This window comes from Hyperoodon ampullatus (genome assembly GCF_949752795.1).
Source record: "Hyperoodon ampullatus genome assembly, chromosome: 2".
Taxonomy (NCBI): Eukaryota; Metazoa; Chordata; class Mammalia; order Artiodactyla; family Ziphiidae; genus Hyperoodon; species Hyperoodon ampullatus.
The window spans coordinates 62,575,217-62,600,309 of record NC_136915.1 but is presented as its reverse complement, the minus strand read 5'-3'; the positions used below and the strand labels follow the sequence as shown (position 1 = coordinate 62,600,309).

Below are 25,093 nucleotides of genomic sequence, written 5' to 3'. Positions count from 1 at the left end.
GATGTACATCAATTACTTCTCAATAAAACCGGGGCGGGGGGGGAAGAAGATGCATGGAGCAACTATCTCTTTTGACTAATAACTGCTCACAGGAAGAGCAAGAATGTTTTGCATGTGACAAGAAGAGTGAACCAAATATTTGTTGACCATAAGGGTGCATTGTTGTAATCATTAGGACTATCAAACAAATATTTTGATTATCCTTCTTCTGAGAGCTTGGGAGGATTGCACTTCTTCACCCACTTTGAAGTTATGTGTGGTCAAATGATTCGTTTTTGCCAATAAAATGTGTTAATTCAAGGCAAAAGAATAAAGAAAAGAAATATTATGTGGTTCATATGCTGGATGGAAGAAAAAAGTCCAAGTTGAGCACATAATGAGAGATGCAAATAAAACATACATTGACTACAGATCTTAGAAATTATTTCAAACATTTGATATTTCAAAATAATTGTATCACGGTTAGAGCGTATATAGAAAAAACTCATTCTGTATCTTACTGATTGACATGACTAAAGTGGTGTGTCACTGTTGTATAGTTTACTAGACTATAAAATTATTTTTATCACTTTCTATTTAGAAACATTTTAAGGTTGTATTTGATACATTCAATATTAATAAGCAAGTGAGAGCTATAAAAACCTGAAACAAGATACTAAATAAATTAATGTGGGCAGTGCAGTGTTCTGGAAAGGACACCAAACTCAAAGTCTAGAGACTTGCATTAATTCTTTATGTAGCTCTTTCCTCTCTATGCCTCAGATTCTTTTGGCTTTAAAATGACATAACCCTAAAAAGTCTTTCTCTAACTAGATTTCTGATTTGATTATAGTTTGACAAAGGCTAATAGAGTCTCAAAGTTCCTTTAACCCTAGAATTCTAATAATATTTGATTTGGTGAAAATCATCCCTTTTCTTCTAGGGTAGAATGTTTTATTTCTACTTGACTGTAAGTTCCTCAAAGCCCAGATTAGGTCCTGTTTATCCTTGTGTATTCAACCCTGAGCACAATGATTGTCACAAAGAAGGTGCTCAGTAGGCATTTGTTGAATAAATAATGTGATTACTGTTATAAAAGTCAGTTATTCCTAAGTTATTCATTTTCTGACTTATCTAAGATTAATTTTCCAGTTTGAGGTTCAAGTGCATATATTTAGGTTAAGGATAATTGAAAATACTGCTAAAGTAGAGGAATCTCAATAAAGTAAAGTCTTGTCTTAAGAAATGACAAGGTTTCTCCTAGTGTTTTGTGATCAAAGGAACTGTGGGTATAAACTTATCAGCTGATAGACTAACTTATCAATGTAGTCCCAGGAAGACTTATTTAAGTTTCAGTCAAAAACTCTTTCAAACAGTAACGTAAGTGGCCAAATTTGCAATATCTATAAAAGTGAGGTAGAAGTGAAGTGTTCTGATGTAATAGTTGAAAAAATTCCCACACTTCTTTTTTAAATATCTTGATTAGAGTCCAGAAAAGTTATAAGCAGCATATTGTCTTTATTTTCCATAAAGAAAATTACTAATCATACTTTAAAATAAACATGAATCCAGATTGCAGAATATGTTCATTGCTAGAATCACTATGCAAATGCAGTCATCTTTTTTCTCTTCATCCTTTGCTGGACTGTCCTTTGAACTAGAATTCCCTATCATGTGATTTTTTTAAATTAATTTATTTATTTTTGGCTGTGTTGGGTCTTCGTTTCTGTGAGGGGGCTTTCTCTAGTTGCGGCGAGCAGGGGTCACTCTTCATCGCAGTGCGCGGGCCTCTCACTGTCGCGGCCTTCTCCTGTTGTGGAGCACAGGCCCCAGATGTGCAGGCTCAGTAGCTGTGGCGCACGGGCTCAGTTGCTCCGCGGCATGTGGGATCTTCCCAGATCAGGGCTCGAACCCGTTCCCCTGCATTAGCAGGCAGATTCTCAACCACTGCACCACCAGGGAAGCCCCCTATCATGTGATTTTTCCCCTATCATGTGATTTTTGTGTGTATGTCCCCAGGTTCCTTTCATAGCAGTTGTATATACCATTTTCCCATTTTAGAAGTTGGATCACTTTAGGTAGAAAATGTAAGGCAAGCGGGAGGCTCAAGAAAAGAGCATTTTGATGTTGTAGGGAGAGGAGTATTTTATAGCTGAAATCATAATAAAAATATAAGGACCATGAGTGCTTTAAAATATTTAAGAAATACAATAGGAGACAGAACTTTCATTAGGCAATGTTGCTGTTGTAGCAGAAACCAAAATGATGATAGCATAAAACAGTGGACAAAATCCTGGGATAAAATCTACGAGGAAAAAAATATCAGATTTAATTAAGATTTTAAGGTCCCTTTTTCATTATTAAGGGTATGTGCCTAATAAGATAATTAATGCCAACCTCAAAAAAGTGATGCAACTGAATTACCATGAGCCAAGAAAACTGGAAGCAAAGAGACAGGATAATTGTGGACTTTCAATTGACTTATTTATCCAAAATTAATTTATTGCACACCTATTATGTGCAAAGCACCATGCTCTGTGGGGGAATGTGAAAATGCAAAGTATTAATAACCTGCTACTCTTCTCTTCTTCATAGAAGAGTGTTATCTTTGTCTGGGTCCTGCCAAAATGAGCAGCTCACTTATAAGTGATTACTGTGGAAAGGAATTTCAAGAAAGAGTGGTGGGAGATTGGAAGAAGTTAAACAGGGAAGGAGGGAAAGCCAGTCCAAGAATGTGTTACTGAGCTGGTCCCTGCTGTGGGTCACTGGGCTCCATCCCACTGGGGATCCTCTGAGGAGCCAGGTGGAACACGTCTCAGAATCGTTTGCCCTGCACACAGCTGGTGGTCATAGCACCAGCTAAAACAAAAAGGTAATGAGACGATGTAAGGCAAGACACAAAAGGTGAGTGAAACATACTTTGTGAATTTATCTCATGAAGATAAAAAGAACAGTTATTTATGAAGCCCTTATTAGGAGCAGTCACTGTGTTAGCCTCTGGGGAAGAGAAAAAGAGAAGCAAAGAAAGATGAACAAAACATGATCCCTGCCCTTTAGGAACTCAGTCTAGGTGAGGTGGCAAGTCTGTGAGCAAGGTCAGGAGAGAGGAGTTTGAAATGCAAAGGAGTCTCAAGGGAGGAAGAAGTAATGGTTAAAGGGTCAAGGAAGTTATCACAGAGGTAACCCTGGAACTAGGTTCTTAAGGAGAAGGAAAATTATTTCATACAGAGGCTGGAAAATTGGGAGGAAGTGGAAGAGGGTGGTGCCAAGTAGAAGAAACAAGGATTGCAGCCCAGGGGAGTAAAGTGTAGAGTCTGTTCAGAGTATTGTGATCTACTTAGAGGACTGTGAGGAATTATACCAATATACGAAGACTGTACCCCAGCACACAGAACAGTACAATGGGCATAGAAGTTCTCAATAAGTATTAATAGGTAATCAAGTATTATTTGTTTAATGAGTGAATTTTCTGATCTGTACATTTAGAGCTGTGCTTTAAATGGAGCATATTGTTGGTGTGGTTGTTACTGTTTCAAATGTATAGGACTTTGAGGCACACAAGACTTTATTCCAACAACTTGGATATTTCTTCTTGGACCAAGGTAGGGGCTTCCATTGGTATGTCTTGTATAAATACTAATGTATCTTAAAAGCTACCATTTAATGAACACTTAAATTAGCACTGTATTCAGCACTTTACCTAGTTGGCTCATTTACCTATCACAACAACACTATGAGGAAGATACTTTTATCCCCTTTGTTCATCTGGAGAAAACTGAGGTACAGAGGGGCTAAGCTAGTACATGGTGTGCTTGATTGTTATAAATATAGTCTCCATCCATAACTAACAAATTCAAGTAGAAATCACAGACAAGAGGGATTCTTTAACAGTTCTCTTGGAGGGTGTGTGTGTGTGTGTGTGTGTGTGTGTGTGTGTGTGTGTTTAACTCTGTATGTTTATGGTACGATGTCTTCAAAGACATCAAAGAATACAAGTTTCTTCTTTTCTCTAAACTAGAACCGACCTTCCTTTGCAATGGTAGTCAATATTTCCAAATCCTGAATTATTGATTGATGATATTACCTTCCCTAGTGCTCCTTTCTTTTTCTTGAGATTTATAGTAAAACCTCATTAAACTGCAGAAGTTAAAATAATTCATTTATAGTTCTCTATAATAAATATTTTGACAGTGCCAATCACTTGATTAAATCCTGTGAGTGATACAGAAGTAAATTAAATATTACCATTGTTTTCAAGAAACTTAGACTCTATTGAAGGAGATGAACACCAGAGTGATAAAGTATAAGTAAAAGTAAATGGCTATGGGACAAAAGAGAAACTGGCAGATGAATTCCAACTAGAGTTCGGTGGTAATTCAGTAATTCAATAATACCACATAGGAGTAGAAGCATAGAGATTCAGCATACTTGAGTTCTAGTCTTACTTTTGCCTCTGACTTAAGCACATCATTCAATCTCTACCAGCCTCATCTCCTCATCTACAAAGTGAAGGTTTGCACTAAATGATCCCCAGTATTCCTTAGAGTTCTGACAGGTTCTAACTTTGTGAGCAGGTTGCATCTGAGATGAGCATTGAAAGATGGGTACTATTCCAACATGTAGTGATGCAGAAGCCCATCCCAGATGAAGGCAGAGTGTGAGCAAATCTGCAAATACAGCAAAGGCCTGGGTGTGCCCTGAGAATGGAGAGCCTTCCTGCCTAGTGTGCCTGCTGTGTCAGAGAGCAGCCAGCAATAGGACTGGAAAGGTAACTTTGGGAAAGTTTAAAGAGGGTTTTGAATTCCATACAAAGGCATCTGTATTTTATTAAGGTGTTTTAAACAGCCAGAATATAATGGCAATGATTAGAGAATCATTGAGAATAACTGAGAATGAATCTGGAACATAACAAGTGGAACAATTTAAGTAAATCAGAACTACGGAGCCAGGTAATCACTGGTCTTTATTGCATTTGAAAAGCTAAGAAAAAAATTGGAAGGTAAATGGAATATTCCAAAAAATCGAAAAAAATAATCTAACCCTATGAAATTCTTTATCCTTAATGCTGAGAGAACAATGTTACAGAATAATAGAAAAGAAGCTGGTTTGGGGGTAACCTTCCTAACGCAAAAGATAAAAGAATAAAATTTAGTAAACAAGATAATTTGATCATTAAAGCTTCAAGTTTAAACACTTATATAAAAACTTAAATAATTTCACACCCACATAGCCACACACATATAATCTTACAAACTCCTTCAACTTGCAAAAATGTTTACCAGTTTGCAGTTTCACCCATTTTTACCACACTAGCAATGTTACAGGGATGATACAGCTAATGGCAGTGACTATTAGTGACCTTAAGAACACAGCTGGGTTTCTATTTTTATTTCTGTAAAACCTTCTTTCTTCAGCTAGATGATGCCTTAAAGGGCCAAACTAAAATCTATATAGTCAAGGCAATTTGTATTGTATGTTTGTATATATATTTCACACAACAAAGACAGCTTTTAAAACACATATACACACACATACACACAAAATATGTAATGACACTTATAAAGAACCCATTTGCAAACCAACCTGGAATGAAAAACTGGACTTTGCCCAAGTTCAAAGAACCATTTCGGGTTATAAAAAATTACCTCTGTTGCCAACACACTTCAAAACAGAGCTACTATAGATTCACGTACATCACTTCTGACTTGCAAAAAATAAAAATATCTAACACATTTAGAAGATACTGATGAATAATACAGACTGAAATTTTTTTTCAATGATTATGAAGGACAGAAAAAAAGGCAGCAGAATTTCTTTCCATTTGGGTGATTGTTTACTTATTCTCTTTCACTCAGATTAGAGGTAATAGTCTTGGAGAGTTTCATCTGGTTATTTGCAGAAAAAAGTATTTACCTACAAATAGGCAGATTTCTGAATATAGGTAATAATAGAGGCAAACATATGTTTAAAATTCCTAATGTAGTTTATGCTGAGTAAATAGGATTGTATACTGTGAACTTTGGCAAAATGGCTATTTAGCAAGTAGAAAAGGATTCAAGGATGGTGGTTTGCCAGAGAAATACCTTAGTAGTTTCTAAGAACAAGCTGGCAGGGAAATTCCATGAGTCAGAAAGAGAAAGGAATGGTGTGATTTCTGTAGCCATTCTGCTCATTGTTTATAACACAAAATGGAGGTGCTTTTTGTGAAAATTATTGTACATTTTTATGTTTGTGAAGGATCAGTTTGTAAAAAATGTCATAACTTTCTGAAGATCGGCATTCAGTTTCTGACCAAATGAAAATGTGAAAATCTAAAATGTTAGGATAAGTATCTAAATACAGATTTTCTATAAACTTAGGCCTCTAATTTGCAAAAAGTGCACAAATGTGCACTTCTTAGCCTGATTCCTTCTAAAGAAGATAAAAAAGAAGACTGACTGGCAGGAATTCGAAGCCAGCTATCCAAGTCTTTCCCTAAATACGAGTGGAGCTAGCTGTGGTAGAGGCTCACAAATTAAGCCTTACTCTGAAGGACTGAGAGCTGCTTGAAAAGTGGACTATACTATGTTTATTTCTCTGTATTTCAGGAAACAGTGTATGGCAAAATAAAGGTGTATTGAGTAAAAACAACTGAAAATCTATACATTGGTAGCCCTACCACGTGACAGCTATGCTACTCAGGCATTCCTCAATTCCAAGCCTAGGGGAGGAAGAAGATCTTGGCGGGTCTATAGTATAGGAACATGCAGTAATGACACAAACAAAACCCTCCCCCAGAAATCACTGTTCCATAGGTGTGGGATGGTTCCTGAGAAGACATGGTTTGTGCTGTGTCTTTAATGCAGTACATCCCATCTTAGGGTGTGGACCATTTTATTGCACAAGAAATAGCGCAGAAAGGAACAATAAGATGATGTTGCCTGTGCTAAGGCTTGCATGATTCATCCAGACAGCATAATCAAAAGTTGTACATAGAGTTGTAAAGCATATCCCATCCTGGTGTTCCTCTCCTCCCCTAATCTCCACCCAGTATTTAGGCAGAATTAAATGATGCAAAAAATCTGGGTGTGATCTGAGCCTCTGATGTGTTATCTCTGACACCAGCTGATGGTGTTAAGGGGTGGACATTGCTAAACAGAGGATTAAACTATCTTTCAAGCAAGCTCCTCCCACAGTATGTAATGAAACAGAGTTGCACTGTGTTTCGGATTGAATCCATGGTGCATAATTTCTCAGTAGACTAATATACACTCTATTTTGAATTCACGTTAATCACTTTCTTTTATTTGAAATCTAATTTAGGTGTAAATAGTTCACTTCCCATTAAGGTATAAGCTTCCTTAGTAAAATGTAAGTTGAGGACAGGTTTTTCTTATGGAAGCAAAGTTAATGTAGCTAAATAACTACCTAAGATTGCAACAAGAATCTTAAAAATATGACTCAAAGCTAGTTTAGTTAAAGCTTCAGTAATTTAAGGAAATTGCCTAGGCAAGTAATTGGTATTATACCAAACTAAATATTTCACAGTTACATTTGCTTTTGCCTAAAAATAAAAACTGGAGCAATACAAGGGAAAACTGCCAAGACTGAAAATAATATGCAGCAGCTGTAAGTAATTGGAAGTGATAATCATAATTAGACAAGATGTAAGATATGTATTAAAGCCCAGATTGGATCTTCCTGTTGGCAACGGGGAGAAATCCCAAAGGCCTGGACCCCACATAGCCCACACACTTCTGCTTCATGCCTGAGAGCCCCTCTGAAACCATACTTGGCATTAGATCAGCCCTGAAACCACACCCAAGGCCATGCACCATACTGTTCCTCTTGGGAAGAGATAGAGGAAAATAAGAAACGGAAGAGGTCATACTCCCTGCTTTCAAGGAGCCTGCAAACCAGAAGAAACTGGCCAGTCATCTAGCAGTAATTGGCATTAAATTAAAGTCCTCTGAAAGAAGCCACGGTAATGAAGATAATAAATATTTTTGTAAGATAAAATGGAGGACAGCTTTGTAAGACCAAAGAAACATTGATTTATCCAAGTATAGATCAAGAATGAAGTAAAATAGGCTTGTTCCATGGAAAACATCTCAAGCTAAAGAGAAAGCTCTATGGGGACAGGAGGCATTTCTATTTGGCTCAGTGACTCAGAGAATGCCTCCCACATAAAACACACTAAATTTGCTAAATAAATGAGCAAATGAATAGCATTTAGATAATACTTGAGGGAGTGTTTATCTTGTGTTAAATATTGTACTGGGTACTTTAAATGTATCAGCACATTTAATCTTCATGATCACTTTTGAGATACTACCAACCCTCATTTTCAGATGAGGATGCTGAACTAAGCACAGCTAAGAAACGTGCCTAGGTTAGTCTATTTAGAAAGAAGTGGAGATGAACTTTGAACCAAATCTGGATCTACCGTCCATGTATTATGCACATCATATTTTAAAACTAGAGTGCCTTTAGCTTTACTAGGAAAGTGGGAAGAATAACAACCAGCCTTTTCTGGTCTTTGTTTTAAATTCTGATCTGTAAACCACACCAAAGTAGCCTCCCTGACATACCCCATTTCATTCCTTCTTTCTCTTTCTTTTTCTTAAATAAAATGGCAAAGGTGGAGAAGGAGAATAGGAAGTAACGTCTTTTAGGCTTAAGGAAATAGCATGTGCAAATGACAGGGAATAATGAAAACATGCTATGTGTTTAGAGAATGGCTCATGTGACTGGAGCTAACAGTGTGTATGAGTCTGGATAAGTTGACTAGAACCAGATAATAGATGTCCCTGAATGCTGAGCCACACAACTTTGGCTTCCCTCTACAGGCAATGGAAACCCCTGAAGGTTGGGGCTAATGTAGGCTTCTACTCTTGCCTACACTAGTACAATCTACTGTCCAGAGTAGTCAAGAGTATATTTTAAAATGTCAGCTAGCCTCCTCTGCATGAAACTGTCTTGTGGCTTCTCATATCACTCAGAAGGAAACCAAACCCTCACTATAGCCCAACTACACCTGTGATCACATGCCCTTTCCCTTCTAATACTGCTTAGAATGAGTAGCAGTATGATATTCATAGGCAACTAAAAACATGGCAGGGAACATACAACAGATCTGACCATCCCAGAGACATAGCTGGATGTCTTCAAATTCAGGACCATATATGGGGGCCCAGGTTCCTCTACACTCCCTGTCTTTTGCTGCAAGAGGATGATGCTACAAAGTTTGATACATGCTCTTCCCCTATAATCTGCCTCATGATCTTTCTTCCTGGTCCTGCTGAAATGCTGAAGGAAGGTATTCTGACTCTGTACAGGTCTTAGAAGGTAAGAATGAGTCTAAAAGTAGAGAGAGAAGACAGAATAAAATATGGGTCATGAAAGTATTCTTCTGAAAAAATAAGTCAAGATATTGTGTCCCCTTATGTGTTTATGGTGATAATATTGGAAATGGATGTGAACTTTATCATCATTCAACAAATAGTTAATTGAACACTTACTAAGTACTAGACTCTGTGTTCTGTACCAGTGATAAAATATACATATAATAAATCTTGTCTTGAAGACACTCTTGGTCTAATGGGGAAAGATAGATATGTAAATATGATATTAAATATAATGCCAAATTAATTTGTCATATGGTTTTATAAAGACATTTCACTTTTTAAAGATGATATTTGAATTGAGTCTTAAAGCTAATTTCTAATAGCTAACAGTTATTTTCTTTAATTTCTTAACATTTTCTATAATTTCTTAAATAGCTGATTGGGATTTAACATGCCAAGCAAATCTAAGTGGCCCAAATAGTACTAAGGCCCCTAACTTTAGTACCATTAGCCTTGTACCCTAAATCACTCAGTTTACAAGTCCTCCCAAAACACATAATAAATATCAGTCAATGAGATAAACATTACATAATAATGATACCTAAGTCAATGGGCTACTATGCTGTAGTTTTTTAAAGTGAGATATATATATGTACTAACATGTGTATATCACTGCATTTTGTAAAAAATAACTGTTACTCTGTCTGCTGCCTGGACTACTTACCTGCCATGAGTCCTTGGGGGGCACTCCCGTGTTCATTCATTATCCTTATAGTAATTATATAAATCCTAATGTTCAATATTTGCCTTTTTATTTATATCTCCAACTAGAATGAAACTTTCCTGAGAGGAGATTGAGTTTTATTTATCTTTGCTTTTGTTCAATTCCCAGGACCAAAAAACGATGCTCGATGTATACTTAAAGATGATACATGATATATGACTTGGCATTAGGTATCTGACCTCACATTCCCTTAACTAACTTTGCTCTTTATTTTGGGGCCTACTAATTGTCAATAGCTACTTCACAGTACATTTTTGATAATATTCAATAATTGCAAGTAAAAGTGCTGCAAAAGGCTCCTACTTTATTTTAGGACTAAGGGAAGTATTTCATTCACAAACAACTAAAAAATACATCCATTTGAGACATCCATGAAAAAAATATATACTGTTAATTACAAAGTAATATTTAATTTTTAAACATGATATAGATTTGTCATGTCTAAAACAATAGGAGCCTGAGTAGAAGACAAAGGTACATTGGAGAAAAAGATGGCATTTAAGGTATGTGATAAAAAGGAATATATATGGAGATATATGAAATTGAGTAACAAAAGGATCATGCCCACCTTATTATATATTGTATTTCCAGTACTTAGTACAGTCCCTGGTACTAGTTTAATAAATATTTGCTGAATGAATGAAAGAAAGCATATGGTAGATTCTCTAGCTTATAGACAAGTGGCTTGCTTCAGAAGAGATTCTGTTTTGTAGGAGAGACATACTCCTTTTAACTCTGACCTATTTATTTATTTAATTGAATTGTTCATTCAACAGATATTTCTTGAATATCCACTGTGTACCAGAACTTGCCAGACATTGTGTCTGGAAACACTAAGATAAATAAAACATGACCTAGGAGAGTTTACAGTCTGGTGAGAGAAATAGATATGTACACAAATATTTGCAATGCAGTATGATAGTTGTATAAAAAGGAATATATATTGTGACCTAATGACACAATAGGGTAATCTGCTCAGCTTGTTGGAGAAAGAGAGGGGATTCAGGAAATATTGCCCCAAAAATGCATTTTAAAGGATGAGTAAGGAGTTTTGAGAGTCTTTTATACTCTATCCACTTAATGTACTGTTTAATTTGTCATGACATAAAAATGTTATCTTTGCTTTGTGTGCTTGGCTTTTAAGATCTATTTCTTATTTATGAAATCATTTTATGTGCTTTGCTTATTATTAGTCCTGTATTATTATCCCAGTTTTATTGCACTCAAGATTCTTAAAAATACAGCAAAAATAACTCTGAAATAGCTGTCACTGAGAAGGTAACAGACCAATTAAATATTTGTTTATATTAAAAAAATAAAACATCGTTTAAGTCTTGAACAAGAGAAAATAATTTAAGGAGTTTTGTGGTTTTAAATTAGACTTCTTACATATCAAAACTTGAAAAGCTATCTGTTCAACAATAGTCTTATTTTCTTCATCATCTTCTCCTTGTTTAAAACTCATTTGTGATGAAAATAAAAACATAAAATAGTTGATTTTGCTCCATGTTTACTAAAGAGTAGTAGTCTCAGCCCTTGAATCTCACTCACATAGAATCAACAGTTGTACTGTCAAGAAAACTCCCCACTGGCAGGGGCCAATGCATCTTTCATCTCCTTTAGTTTCTTAGAGTTATAAACAACACAATTTATTCTTCTTGTAACATGAAAATATAGTCATTGGTGAAAGTTCCATTAAAAACTAGCTGTTGGTAATTCAAACTTAGTGTGACTAAAACAGCTTCTGGATTTATGAATTTGGGGGTGAAACAGTATTTTTTTAATTGCATTATTCATTTCCTAGTAGGAAACAGCACATGAAATCCAGGTTTCATTAAGAAGAGGTAGTTAAAAGTATGTTGGTGGAGTTTTTTATTATTACTATTCTTATTCTTATGGTAAATGAGAATCAGTCTCAAGCAAAGCTGAGCATGCCTGTGACAGTTTCTGTAACACAATATAATTCACATTCAAAGAGGCAACTGTCCTCTGTGAAACGAAGTGGAATCCATTCAGTAGACTCCCACAGTATCCCAAGCTTGGTGAATCTCTAGGTGAAACCTCTCAGTGAAAATTCAACGTGACTGTTAGCCAAGTACCCACAGGAGCTTCTCTATGTATAAAACTGTGACCTTTGCAATGTATGAATGTAATCATACAATTCAACAGCTCCAAATTCTTCAAAATATCCTTCAGTCTAAAAAGCTAAACTTGTTTTCATTAGAGTCAAGGTCATTCTATCTGCCTACAGTTCCATTTAAATTCTCTCCACTCCAGGCCTCAAACTTCACAGTCCAGCAAGACTAACCTACTTTTAGATCCTAGAATACATGCCGTGCTCTCTCCTTTCCTCATGCCTTTGAATATATTGTTTTCCCTACCCAAATGATGGTCCCCTTTGGTAAGACTCTCTGTTAAAACATCCTTCCCTTGCCCAGGCAGATTTAAATACACAGTTTTCTGTGTCACTGCAGTTTGCACATGCAATTCTAATGTTCCTAGGATTGGAAAAGATATTAGAAGAGAAAGTCTCTTTGTTTTTCCAGCATTTTGTATAGTATTTGGCCAATAAAAAAGATCCAAAAATATATGCATGTATATATGTATGATATTACTTAAATGTGGAATCTAAAAAAAGTAGAACTTGTAAAAACAGAGAGTAGAATAGTGGTTAACACAGGCTGGGAGCTGGGGAAACTGGGGAGATTGTTGTTTAAGTGTACAAACTAACAATCAGTAGATAAATAAGTTCTGGAAAGCTAATGCACAGCATAGCATTTATAGACAACAATACTGTATTATAACCTTCAAAGTTGCTAAAAGACTAGATCTTAATTGTTCCCACCCAGAAAAGAAATGATAATTATGTGACATGATAGAGGTATTAGCTACCGTTATGGTAGTAATCACATTGCAATATATAAATGTATCAAATCAACACTGTTGTACACCTTAGACTAAAACAATGTTATAAGTCAATTATATCTCAATAAAAATTTAAAATATATACTAAATGAATATTGTCCACTAATGCAAATATTTACAATGAATGTAAGAGGAATAATAATGTTAGCTGATATTTGTTGAATACTTAGTGTGCATCCAGCCCAGTGCAATGTGCTACATGTGCTTCATCTCCAATTCTCACCGCAGCCCTGCCAGGTGGATTATATTATTTCTATTTTGCCCTTGAGAAAAATGAAGCTCAGAGAGGTTAGTCGAATAGGCCACACACTGTCATACAGCAGAACCAGATGTGAACCTAAGTCTGTCTGACTCCAATGCCAGTGTTCTCCCCAGTACACCCGGCTGCCTTTTGATTATTGTTAAGATCTTGAAAGACACAAATTAGATTTTGATTTATTCTTTTCCATTTCTTTCCAGCTCCAAGTACAGCCCAGTATGGAATTACCGGGAGCGCTGACGTTCTTTTCTCCTGCTGGTACCTTGTGTTGACACTGTCCTCTTTCACCAGCATATTCTACCTGAAGAATGCCATTCTACAATAAATTTAAAGACCCATAAAAGGCTTTTAAGGATTCTCTGAAAGTGCTGATGGCTGGATCCAATCTGGTACAGTTTGTTAAAAGCAGCGTGGGATATAATCAGCAGTGCTTACATGGGGATGATCGCCTTCTGTAGAATTGCTCATTATGTAAATACTTTAATTCTACTCTTTTTTTGATTAGCTACATTACCTTGTGAAGCAGTACACATTGTCCTTTTTTGAAGATGTGAAAGCTCTGAAATTACTTTTAGAGGATATTAATTGTGATTTCATGTTTGTAATCTACAACTTTTCAAAAGCATTCAGTCATGGTCTGCTAGGTTGCAGGCTGTAGTTTACAAAAAAACGAATATTGCAGTGAATATGTGATTCTTTAAGGCTGCAATACAAGCATTCATTTCCCTGTTTCAATAAGAGTCAATCCACATTTACAAAGATGCATTTTTTTTTTCTTTTTTGATAAAAAAGCAAATAATACTGCCTTCAGATCATTTCTTCAAAATATAACATATCTAGATTTTTCTGCTCGCATGATATTCAGGTTTCAGGAATGAGCCTTGTAATATAACTGGCTGTGCAGCTCTGCTTCTCTTTCCTGTAAGTTCAGCATGGGTGTGCCTTCATGAAATAATAATTTTCTCTTCATCTCCAACCAATAAAAGTGTTTTTGCCAAATTCTACAATTTGAAAGCAAAAGTAAACCACAATGATAAAGTTAAACTATATCCTGTCTCTAAAGAACAAAGGAGTTAAGCTGTAAAAATCTCTTCCCTCATTACCAGTAGCATTTTGAGAATTTTGCCCCACAATGACTCAGTTTTGTGATGAAAAACAATTTAACTAACATAGTACAGGTAAATCTACCATATGATTTCTTTAGTTGTAGCTAAATGTTAGATCCACTCTGGGATATAATTCCCTTTAAAATGATAGTACAGTCCATCCAAAGGATTGCCTAGCAATACAGCATCTTTTCCTTTCACTGTTCCAGGCCAAAATTTTTAAGATGGTTTGTCAGAAAGGACACAAAGTCCAATTACCTAATATTACATGAGTTGGTAAGCACTCAAAATTTTTGGTTCTGTGGCAGGTAAGTTGGTATGCTAGATATAGTGTTCCTGTGGATAGGTGTATTTTGCCTATTTTCCATCTGAAAACATCACTCAGTTGATAGTTTAGTATGCATATTGTATTTAGAAAGCTCCAAAATATATTATAACAAATATTCCATGCTGGTATGCAGCAGATCAATCCCTGAAATAACAAATTCTGCAGTTAAATCTTTCTCTATAGCCAGTCAGCTCAAACAAACAAGGCCAGAAAGAAAAAAAGAATTACCATGCTTTATTTCTTCTTATATGATATATGTAAGATGTGTTCAAATGGAGACCAGCCACCGGTGATGAAGAATATCTTAAAATCTACTAATTATTAACTTATCATAGATATTAAATTATTTCTATCATAAAGTATGAAAACTACATTTTTGAAAGAAAATTCTGTTACTCTAAGAAGTATTATATTATAAGAATAGTTTGTTAGTGTTACTCTTCACTAAAGAAAGACCATAGCCTTGAAAGCCATTTTACAGGTTTAATAAAGTTACCAATTTCACTATACCTAGAGAAATTTCTGCAAATAGTTCTCTTTTGCAAGTCATAATAACTACAAAACACCTACTAATATAGTTAGAAACAAGATATTTCACAGGGGTTGTATACATTTAAGATATCTAGTATTTTGCCCTGAAAGAAATGTATATAAGTAAAATGTAAGTAAAATTTAGTCCCAAAGTACACCATAAATCTGTTTTAATTAGAAATGTGAATCCTAAATGAGGAGGCATAAATGTACAATATTTCCACAACATGGCAATAATGTGGCATAATGCTATTAAATTTACCCACTGTAATAATTTATTACATTATTTTGACTGATATAAGAGTTTTTCTTAAACACATATGGCATTTTAACTTTGATTATTATTGATTTGCTTTTTAAAATATTCTTTGTGCAATTGGAGTAAACTACAAAATATTTTTTGTGTGTATTGCAGCTTTAAAGTGGCACACTCCATAATAATCTACTTACTAGAAATAGTGGTGCTACCACAAAAGTGTTAACCATCAGTACCATTGTTTGGGAGAAAGAAACAGATCAAGAATGCATATTATACAGTGATCGCTTTCCTAGAGTTAAAAATACCTCCTCTTTGTAAGGTTTGTAGGGTAAATGTGAGGTAAATTGAGGTATAAACTATGGATGAACCAAATAATTAGTTCAAAGTGTTGTCATGATTCCGAATTTGTGGAGTCTGGTGTTTTTCCCATAGGATGTGACAGAAGTACAGTCATAGCTCAGTAGCTATATGTATTTGCCTTTATGTTAGAAGAGAATTTCTTGAGTGACTTTTTAAATAGAGGAGGTATTCACTATGTTTTTCTGTATCAAGCAGCATTCCTAGTTGTTAGGCCCCTGGACAGAGTGAAATCATGAGTATTTATGAGTTCAATATTGTTCAAATAAGGCTATAGTATTTGCTTTTTTGTGTGAATGTGTTGCATATAATGTTCAAGTAGATGATTTTACATTTATGGACATATGAAACGTCTGATTACTCCATTTTATCAGTCCTGATTGTACAAGATTGTTGCAATTTCAAAATAGCAGTTTTATGAAACTGATTTATCTTTTGATCTATAACAATTTTTCTAGCTATTCATTTCAGCATTATATTTCCACTTGTTTCATTTGCGGGACTCTTTTTGTTGCCCCTGAATTTTTTTCACAGAACAAAAAAAGAAAAATAAAGAGCAGTTGAGAAAGGAGAGTAGAAAGAAAAGAAAAGTACTGAAAAGGGAAAGAGGTAAGGGGAGAAGCAAAAAACAAGAAAGAAGGAAGAAAGGAAGGGAGGGAGGGAGGAACCAGAATATTAGGGTAGCCGACTTAATGCATTTACATTCTTTTAACTGCAACTGGTGTAATTATGTTTTACAATGATCCCATTTGAAACATAAGTCCTGTTACACCATTAAGTTCCTATTATGCAGGAATTATATAACAAAAAGTACTGCCCAAATTACAGTATTGTGTTATGGGGTGACACTAAAAGATTTGAAAGAGAGAATGTCAAACTTAAAGCCACTTTGGGGGAGTTTAGACTTTACTGAAAAATTAATGCTTCATCATAACATTTAAGCTATATCTAGAAAGTAGACTGGAGAACTGAGAAAATTACCAGATAATTCAGGAATATATATATATATGTATATATATATATATATATATATATATATATATATATATATATATATATATATATATATATATATACCCCAGTGTGTGAGCTCAGAAAACTCTGAGAAATTTATCAAAGCCTATTATCTATATTGATCAAATTTACTGAATAATTGTTAATTTATCCATTGTGCTTAGCTTTGTGACACAGCCAAAAGTTATCTATTTAATCTTTTCAATAAAAATTGTTTTTTGAAACTCAGAAATGATTTAAAAAGAGGTCAGGTTTTTAACTATTTATTGAAGTATGTGGATGTACAGTATTTCAATAGATATGAATATGAATAAATGGTATGCCTTAAAATCCTTTGAATATGTATTTACTTTAAAGACTGGAACAAGCTCTTCCTGTCTTTTAGTAAAACATCCGTATTTCATAATCTGATGTAAAAATATGTTGTACTGTTTCCAATAGGTGAATATAAAGTCAGTTTATCAATTAAAATATGTATTTGACTCATTTGAAAACTCTATTAGTTTAAGGGAAAAATGAAGAAATAGTAAACATATTTCTGCTATTCCCTTCTTTATTTTCTGCTGCATCCACTGTACCACATTCACATCTTTCAGATACTCCAATGCAATACCAGGTGAAAATGTTAGATGCTACAGTTTTAAAAGGATCCATTTTGTAGCCTTTCTGTCTATTGCTGATTCCCAAAGTTCAGTCTAACAAGCTGAACTACATCTAGCCTAAAGAAGAAATTTTCTGGAAAGATTTTATTATCAATTATTTAGAACTTTTCCCTGCTGAAATGCATCAAAGTTAGTAACAGAGACTGATGATGAAATCCTGTTGGTTTTTCAGGCTAAACATCCAGGCAGATAGTACAATTTCATAAGACAGCTGGGTATAAAACAGGGAGTATATACTCCACTTCAAGGCATTCAGATACAATTTCAGTAAAAAAATACCTTGCTTTCCAAACAAAATGTGATTTGGCTGAAAGCCCATTTTTTGTAATGGTTATAATATGCAAATTAGGGCCACCCCAAATGAATGATTTAAGCCATCTTTTCCAAATCTGTCCATTTATGCTCATCAACCAAATAAAAGGCAACAATATGGTAGATAAACAAGACAATAGACTATCTGTACTTGGTGTAACAGGCTATTTTGAAATATGAGTATCATTGATATTCTGGGAAAACCATATCTATCGAATCCCTACCCCCTCAAAAAATGAAAACACACACTAATAAACATCTGATTTTTCCAACTGGCTCATTATTTCTCCCTTTGTAAATTCTACTCTGCAAATAATCACATGGAAACAAGCATCAAGTCTCAGACCCTGAAAGCTAGTATATGAAGCAGAGCTATTGTCTCTCTGAACATAATAGGTCAAAATAGAGATACTTCAAAATGACATCTAGGTATTTGGAAAATAATTACTTGCTTTTGCCTGGCAGGCAGAAATTTAAGAATTTTAAGAGAAAATTTTCCAAGAATAATTCATTCAAGATAATGTAATTTGATCCAAACACCAGAGTGTCAGTGTACTCCCCCGAACTTTCGAAGAAGCATATACCCTCACATTCATATAAGCTTTTGTCTAATAATCCCAAACTTACTGAAAATATTTAGGAATTGACATGTTTAGTAGAAAAAGAAAAAATTGGCAAATGAATCAAATAAATACTTTCCAATCTTCCTGGAGAAGAAGAAAGAAGGAATAGTTTTCAGTCGTCTCCCTAAAAGCTCCTCCCACAGTCCTCTTAAGACTACCATGACTCCCCTAAGGTCTTCAATCTAAGAAACGTGCTCCACCTCAGAGACAGATGTGGCAGTTAGAATTACTCCTGAAGGGTCACAGCTATCTCTTCCTTGAATTTTACGATGGCAAAGTACTTCAGCAGACATTACTACTATGACTTTAAATGTACTTTAAAATGTTATTATTGTCTCATTGATGATGAACATGATATTCAGAAATTTTAAGTCACTTGCTAAAGATTATACTTCCACTAAGTGGCAGATTTGAGCCAAATGTGCAATGCAAAAATACTCCCAATTTGTTTCAGTTTCCATGAGCCTTCTTAGAAATAGAAAAAGGATGTGATCACATTACTAGCTTCACAAACAACTATATGTACATTTATATTTATATATATACGTAACTGTTTATATGTAGATAATTATTTTTTTCCTTTAATGCCATCCTTTTATTTTCCAATGCCTCCAGAGGGTATGTGGTTTAAAGACAAATCACATTATACATCTCATCTAAAACTTTTGGGGTGCAACTGCCTTTGGACACACAGCCCTTGATAATATTAGGCCCATCACACCAAATGGAGGATCTTGTCAAAATCACATGTATTTTTTAATATAGCATTTTGCAAAAACCTGCTATGTTTTGAATAATCCACTAAGACTATTTCCTAGGCATCTGCAATCAACAGAATTCTTAGGGAAATGGAGAGCAGAATATATACACATTTTTTTAAAATTCACAATAGAATACTGATTTTAATCTTGAGCAATGTTGTTTGAGCCAATTTATATCAAAATACTAATTATATGCACATCTGTTTGTGCTGGGGCAGTAGCACAAGAGAAAGATTCTAATTTTAGAAATTAAACTATATACAACCTAAGGAATACATTTGTATTTTGTTGTCAAAATAGAAATATAACGTGAATCCTGTGAATATCACTCTAGTTTGAAAAAAAATGAAAAGTATAATTTTCACACACATGTAAAATGAACACATTAATCATTAATGAAGGACTAAGATGTTACAACCAGATAAAAGGATAATCCAAAGAACAGGCACATTTATAGATCAAGAATATTGAAATTAATATGCTAATAGAGGTAAAACTGGCTTCTTCCAGAATAAAGAATTCAATTGAAACTTTAACCAACAGAACTTATTTATGTGTTGACTAACAAGAAATACTTTGCCTTGCTATCATTTATCTACAACTTGTAAAATAGTTCAAATCCAATGAAAGGTGGAGTCCCCATAGAATCAGAACCAGGTAACCTGGATGGGTGTGTGCTAAATAATGCTTGGGTTTTTCATTGCAATCCAAAATTTCCCCTAAAATGATGAGATGCAGAAATCTTAAAAGCAGTTGAATTTAATGAATTGCCAATATTTTAAGGTTCGATAATACCTCTTGCAATGACTCAGAAAAAAAAAAACCCCAAGTTATCTATATATCTAATATTCTACATTCTCTATATTCTAGTTACTCATTTTCTTCCTTAATCCACAAACCATTACCCAATAGTTTGGAACATATAGAAGGAGAAATAAACAAAACATAACAAGGATGACCTTGCTTCAAGAATCTACCTTGGGGCTTCCCTGGTGGCACAGTGGTTGAGAGTCCGCCTGCCGATGCAGGCGACATGGGTTCGTGCTCCGGTCCGGGAGGATCCCACATGCCGCAGAGCGGCTACGCCCGTGAGCCATGGCCGCTGAGCCTGCGCGTCCGGAGCCTGTGCTCCGCAACGGGAGAGGCCACAACAGAGAGGCCCGCGTAACGCAAAAAAAAAAGAAAAAAAGAAAAAAAAAAAGAATCTACCTTGTTGAAAAATGAATATATTTTGGACACTTGTTAAAATAAAAAGTTTTTTGTCATTTGGAGGGAGGGGCATTTAATTCAGGGGATAACAGGAATTTTATATGAACAGCAATAAGGAAAGTGAAGTAGCAGTTGAGATGGCAATATCTCTTCAACCAAAATCAACGGTAATGGTGAAAACATTGTAAGACTACTGCTGAGCTGAATGGCCTGCTTCCACTTAATGCTAATGAGCCCAGTCCTTGCAAATTTTGGTTTGGTAAAACTACAGGAGGTAGCATGGTCCATTAGGCTTTCAAAGCTTCAAAATGTTAAAGAGGATGGTTTTCCTCCTTCATTTCAAGTGAATTGCTAAAATCATTGGAATGTTCCTCAGTGGAACTTTGAATTTGCTAGTTTCTTCATTAACTTTGACCTTTTTGCATTCAAAAAAGTTAACTTTACACTAAATGCAGCAGACTTCTACCTCCTGCAGGTTTGAATTGGGCTTAAGCAAATACTCCAAGAACATGGAATTTCCTGAGAAAATTTGAGGACCTTATTTTAGAAAAAGAACTTATACAATATTCTTTGGAGACTATAATATGCTAATAAAAAAACACAAAGTTTTCTTGGATATTCTAAAGCGCCTAATAGAATCCACAGAACTCTTACATAGTTTTCTAAGTAGTTTCATAAATGTGGGTTGTGGTTGCCCTGAAACTTGATATCTCCCTACAGCACATTTGACAAGTGACCTGGCAAAAATGTGGTCAACAGCTCATTTATGACATACTCCTTAAGAAATTGTTGCCAGAGATTTGAAACTGCTTCAAGCTGATGTCTTTCAAAACAAAGCACATACTCACACATACAAACACAAAATCACATTGCTATCAGTGATCTGGAAAATAAGCTTCCAAGCCAGCCATGTGGTGTTCTGGAGAATTCAAAAAAAAGAAGAAATGACAACAGTGCAGCCAGCAGTTTCTGTTTGTTTCATTTGCTAAGATTTTCACATAAGTAACATCTTGTGATTTAATTATTCAGAAGATGGCACCTGCTTTAAATGCTGACGTGGAGAAAAACAGATTTTTTTGGAATAAAATTTATTTCTGGAAATACATTTTTCCTGTTGATAGATATGTAACTAGTTTATGCTTTTGAAAGTCTTACTGTCTAATATTTTTAAATTATTTGACAAGGAGAAAGATTGTTTTTTTTTTAATTTGGAATTTTTTTTTTTTTTGCTGGAAATGTATATTTCCAATTTATAGGTAGACAACTAGTATGTGTGTCCAGAAATTTCTATTCTCTCATAATTCAGTTGTAACAATATATTAACAAAACTTTCATAGTTTAATATAGGAGGAATGAATATCTTTTACAAAGTAACACAAGAAATTATACAGTGAGCTTCATTTTTATGTTTGGGTACATCCTCAGGCTAGTATCATTTCAAGAAGAATCTGTCATCTGTTGATTTTGGATATGTTAAAAATAAACTTAGTTTAGAATAAAAAGACATTTACCTTAACTTTTGTCAGATAACTCAAAATGTTCACATGACATCCATCCTTTCATGCACTTATCCTACAGGAAAGTGTGATTTGTAACTTTCGAAGAGAATTTTAAAAGGAATTATCTCATAGAGTTAATCTGGATGTTTAGAAGACAGTCACTAAACTGGAGCAAAAGTTCTCTGTTTCTCTAATCCTTTCTCTAGGAAGCCAACCTCACCTTAAATCTGAAAAGAGAAAGAAGGAGAAGGGAAAAAAGAGGGAAAAGGGGAGGAGGAGAGGGAGGGAGGGAGGGAGGAGAAAAGGAGGAGGGAGGGGGAGAGAGACAGAGAGAGAGAGAGACAGAGAGAGAAATTAACAATGTATTTTCTGTTCCGAAAAATAATAGGAAAATGTTGCCAAAGAAAGACTTCCTGTGTGTGTGTGTTGGTGTGTGTACTTACTTCTGCCCAGATCTATTATATAATGAAAAACAATGTCTTTTCTTCACAATATGACTTCAGTTTCCACATTTATAATCAGTAAATACAGTGAGGTGAATAAAGGTTGCTATTCTATATTTTCCAAGTTGTCATTCCTCTTGTTTCTTTAAAAGTTTAATTACTCTTCATCTTAAATTATATTTGTGTTAGCATATCATACTGTTTTCTCAAGAAAATATGACAATATTTCATCACATATTATAATGAAAGTGATAAAACATCTATTGCTCTGTGACTTGGACAGTTAATAGTGAATTCTCCTAAGAAATTGCTTAGTAAGAAAATAAAAGATGAATTTGAATAGTTTACCACTTTATAAATAGGCACGGTAAAATAAAGAGTCAGATCTTCTATAACTGTCAGGAAGTTTTAGTGATGTTTGAAAAAAATCTCTTAAGTCCTGAGAATTTAACTCTTAATTTCAGGCTTTCAGAAAAACTGAAAAATATTTTTCAAAAGTAAATAAAGTAAAACTTTACTTTAAGGGGTCTCAATGTTTTATAAATCTGTGATACCAGTAGATTCACATGTCATAGTCTATCAGTCTTGGTTGCAAACAACAGAAACAAACTGGCTAATTTGAGCAGAAAAGGAATTCATTGGAAGAATCTTGGTTAGCTCTCAGAATGATGGAAAATCTGGAAAACAGGATGACATCAAGACAGGAAATGCAACCAAAAGTGCAGCCAATAGGCAGCCAAGTACACAGCTAAGGTCATGCTACAGGTAAGGATACCACCTTCATGGACATCTGTCATCTCCATTGGAATCTCAGCTCTACTATTGCTACCCTGAGTAATATCTAACTGTTCCCATATCTGCTTTACTTCCCTAAGATCCAAAGTCCTGAGCAGTTGACCAAACCTACGTTTCTACACTCAAGAACTAAGCTGTCAGATGCAGGAAAAATCTACCTCACTTGAGTTTTAGAAGCAGGAGGTGGGGCTCTTTCTTTCACTAAGATCCATTCATAGGAGCTATTTCCAAAGTGATAGGGTGTTCAGATTCTATCTAGTCAAAATATGAAAATTGCCCATTGCACGTGCCTCTAAGCAGGTGAGTTTGTAAAAAGTTGTACATGGAAAGCCATTATACATTTGCTGTCAACCTAATTTAGTGGATATTCTCCATTTTAACTATTATCTGAGAAAATGGTTTAATTATGCCTGCACAGTTAGGGTTTTCTACACAAAGTTCTTTGGCTGCTCCTTGAAATGAATATATTGAACAATTTATCAGAATTTTATATTTTATTTGATGTAGTCTTGAAAAGTATAGTGGAGTTGATACAAATTCTAAAGTTAATATTTCATAAGTACTAAAAGTTCAATTTGGGGATATATATTTAGATAGATTGATAGATACATAGATACATAGATAGATACAACTTCTCTCAACATGAATGTTTCCTAGTAGGGGAAAAATTTGAAAGCCATTTCTTTGCTTAAAGTTTCCTTTTTAAAAACAACAATCAAACCAAACAAAAAGTCTCCCTCACTCAAAATATCTGTCTAATATTTAGAGTAGAGTTAGCATATTATCCTGAATCTATATACTTCTTTCAGTGCATAGTTCAAGTAAGGGTTTTCTTAGGAGTAGTCTGGCTTCCATGTCAATTATTTGTTTTAAATGTAGACAAGTATAAAATATTTTATGTCACATTTAACATTTTAGTTTTTAAAAAAATTTTATATTATATTGGAGTTGATTAACAATGTTGTGTTAGTTTCAGATATACAGCAAAGTGATTCAGTTAAACATACACATATACCTATTCTTTTTCAAATTCTTTTTCCATTTAGGTTATTACAGAGTATTGAACAAGAGTTCCCTGTGCTGTACAGTAGGTCCTTGTTGGTTACCTATTTTAAATCTAGCAGTGTGTACATGTCAATCCCAAACTCCCAATCTCTCCATCCTCCCCACCCTTAATATTTTAGTTTAATAGGCATTTTCTTGTATTCTTAATTCAATGCATCAAACAGGATCATGTGTGTAAGCAGGTTGTAAAAGGATCATATTAAAAATTAATATTGAAACTAATCACCCTTGGGAAAGTAGCTTCACAGAACAGCCCAGTATTCCAAATCAGATCAACTGTCTCTCTTTTAAATTGAAATTATAGTAATGTTAGTTTAAGCACTGATAAGCTCGGATGATATGGAGATTTTCAAAAACTCTGTGAACTGAATTCCAGATTTCTGTCCTAGAGAAAATACTTTACCTAAATTCTGTTATCTATGAAGTTCCTAAATTAATAATTTGAATGATGTTATAATGAGAAAGAGTCAAAAAATTATTAATCTGAAAAAAACAACAACAAAAAAAAGCATAATAATTCGTTGAATGGCACATTCATGGCTAATTATTTTATAGGTCCTTTATTTCATAATAAAAGGGACAATGAGTGGCTACATTCAGAGAAATAGGTGCCATTATTTTCCTAAAGTAATGGGCTTTAAATCTTTGGAAAAGTCAATAAGGACCCTGTATCCAACTGTAATCCTTAATACTCAATAAATTTCCTTTTTGCATTGCCCTACATCATTTAGACTGACTTAAAATGTGATATTCATTTATTCACCACACATTTATTGAGTGCATACTTTTACCAAAACACTGAGTTGTTATACAAGGATGAGGCATCAAAATGTAATGGGAGAGACGGATACATAAA

General features: G+C 34.6%; 1 protein-coding gene across 1 annotated transcript in view; it reads left to right on the top strand.

Annotated features, from left to right (window-relative positions):
- NEGR1 (neuronal growth regulator 1) overlaps window positions 1-13,598 on the top strand; it is a gene marked incomplete at its 3' end in the record, with an annotated part of 911,256 nt that extends 897,658 nt beyond the window's left edge. The window contains exon 7 of the mRNA XM_079728488.1: window positions 13,474-13,598. Within this exon, the coding sequence (XP_079584614.1) occupies window positions 13,474-13,598 (125 nt within the window). The remainder of the gene's footprint in view (window positions 1-13,473) is intronic.
- Between the last annotated feature and the right edge of the window lie 11,495 nt (window positions 13,599-25,093).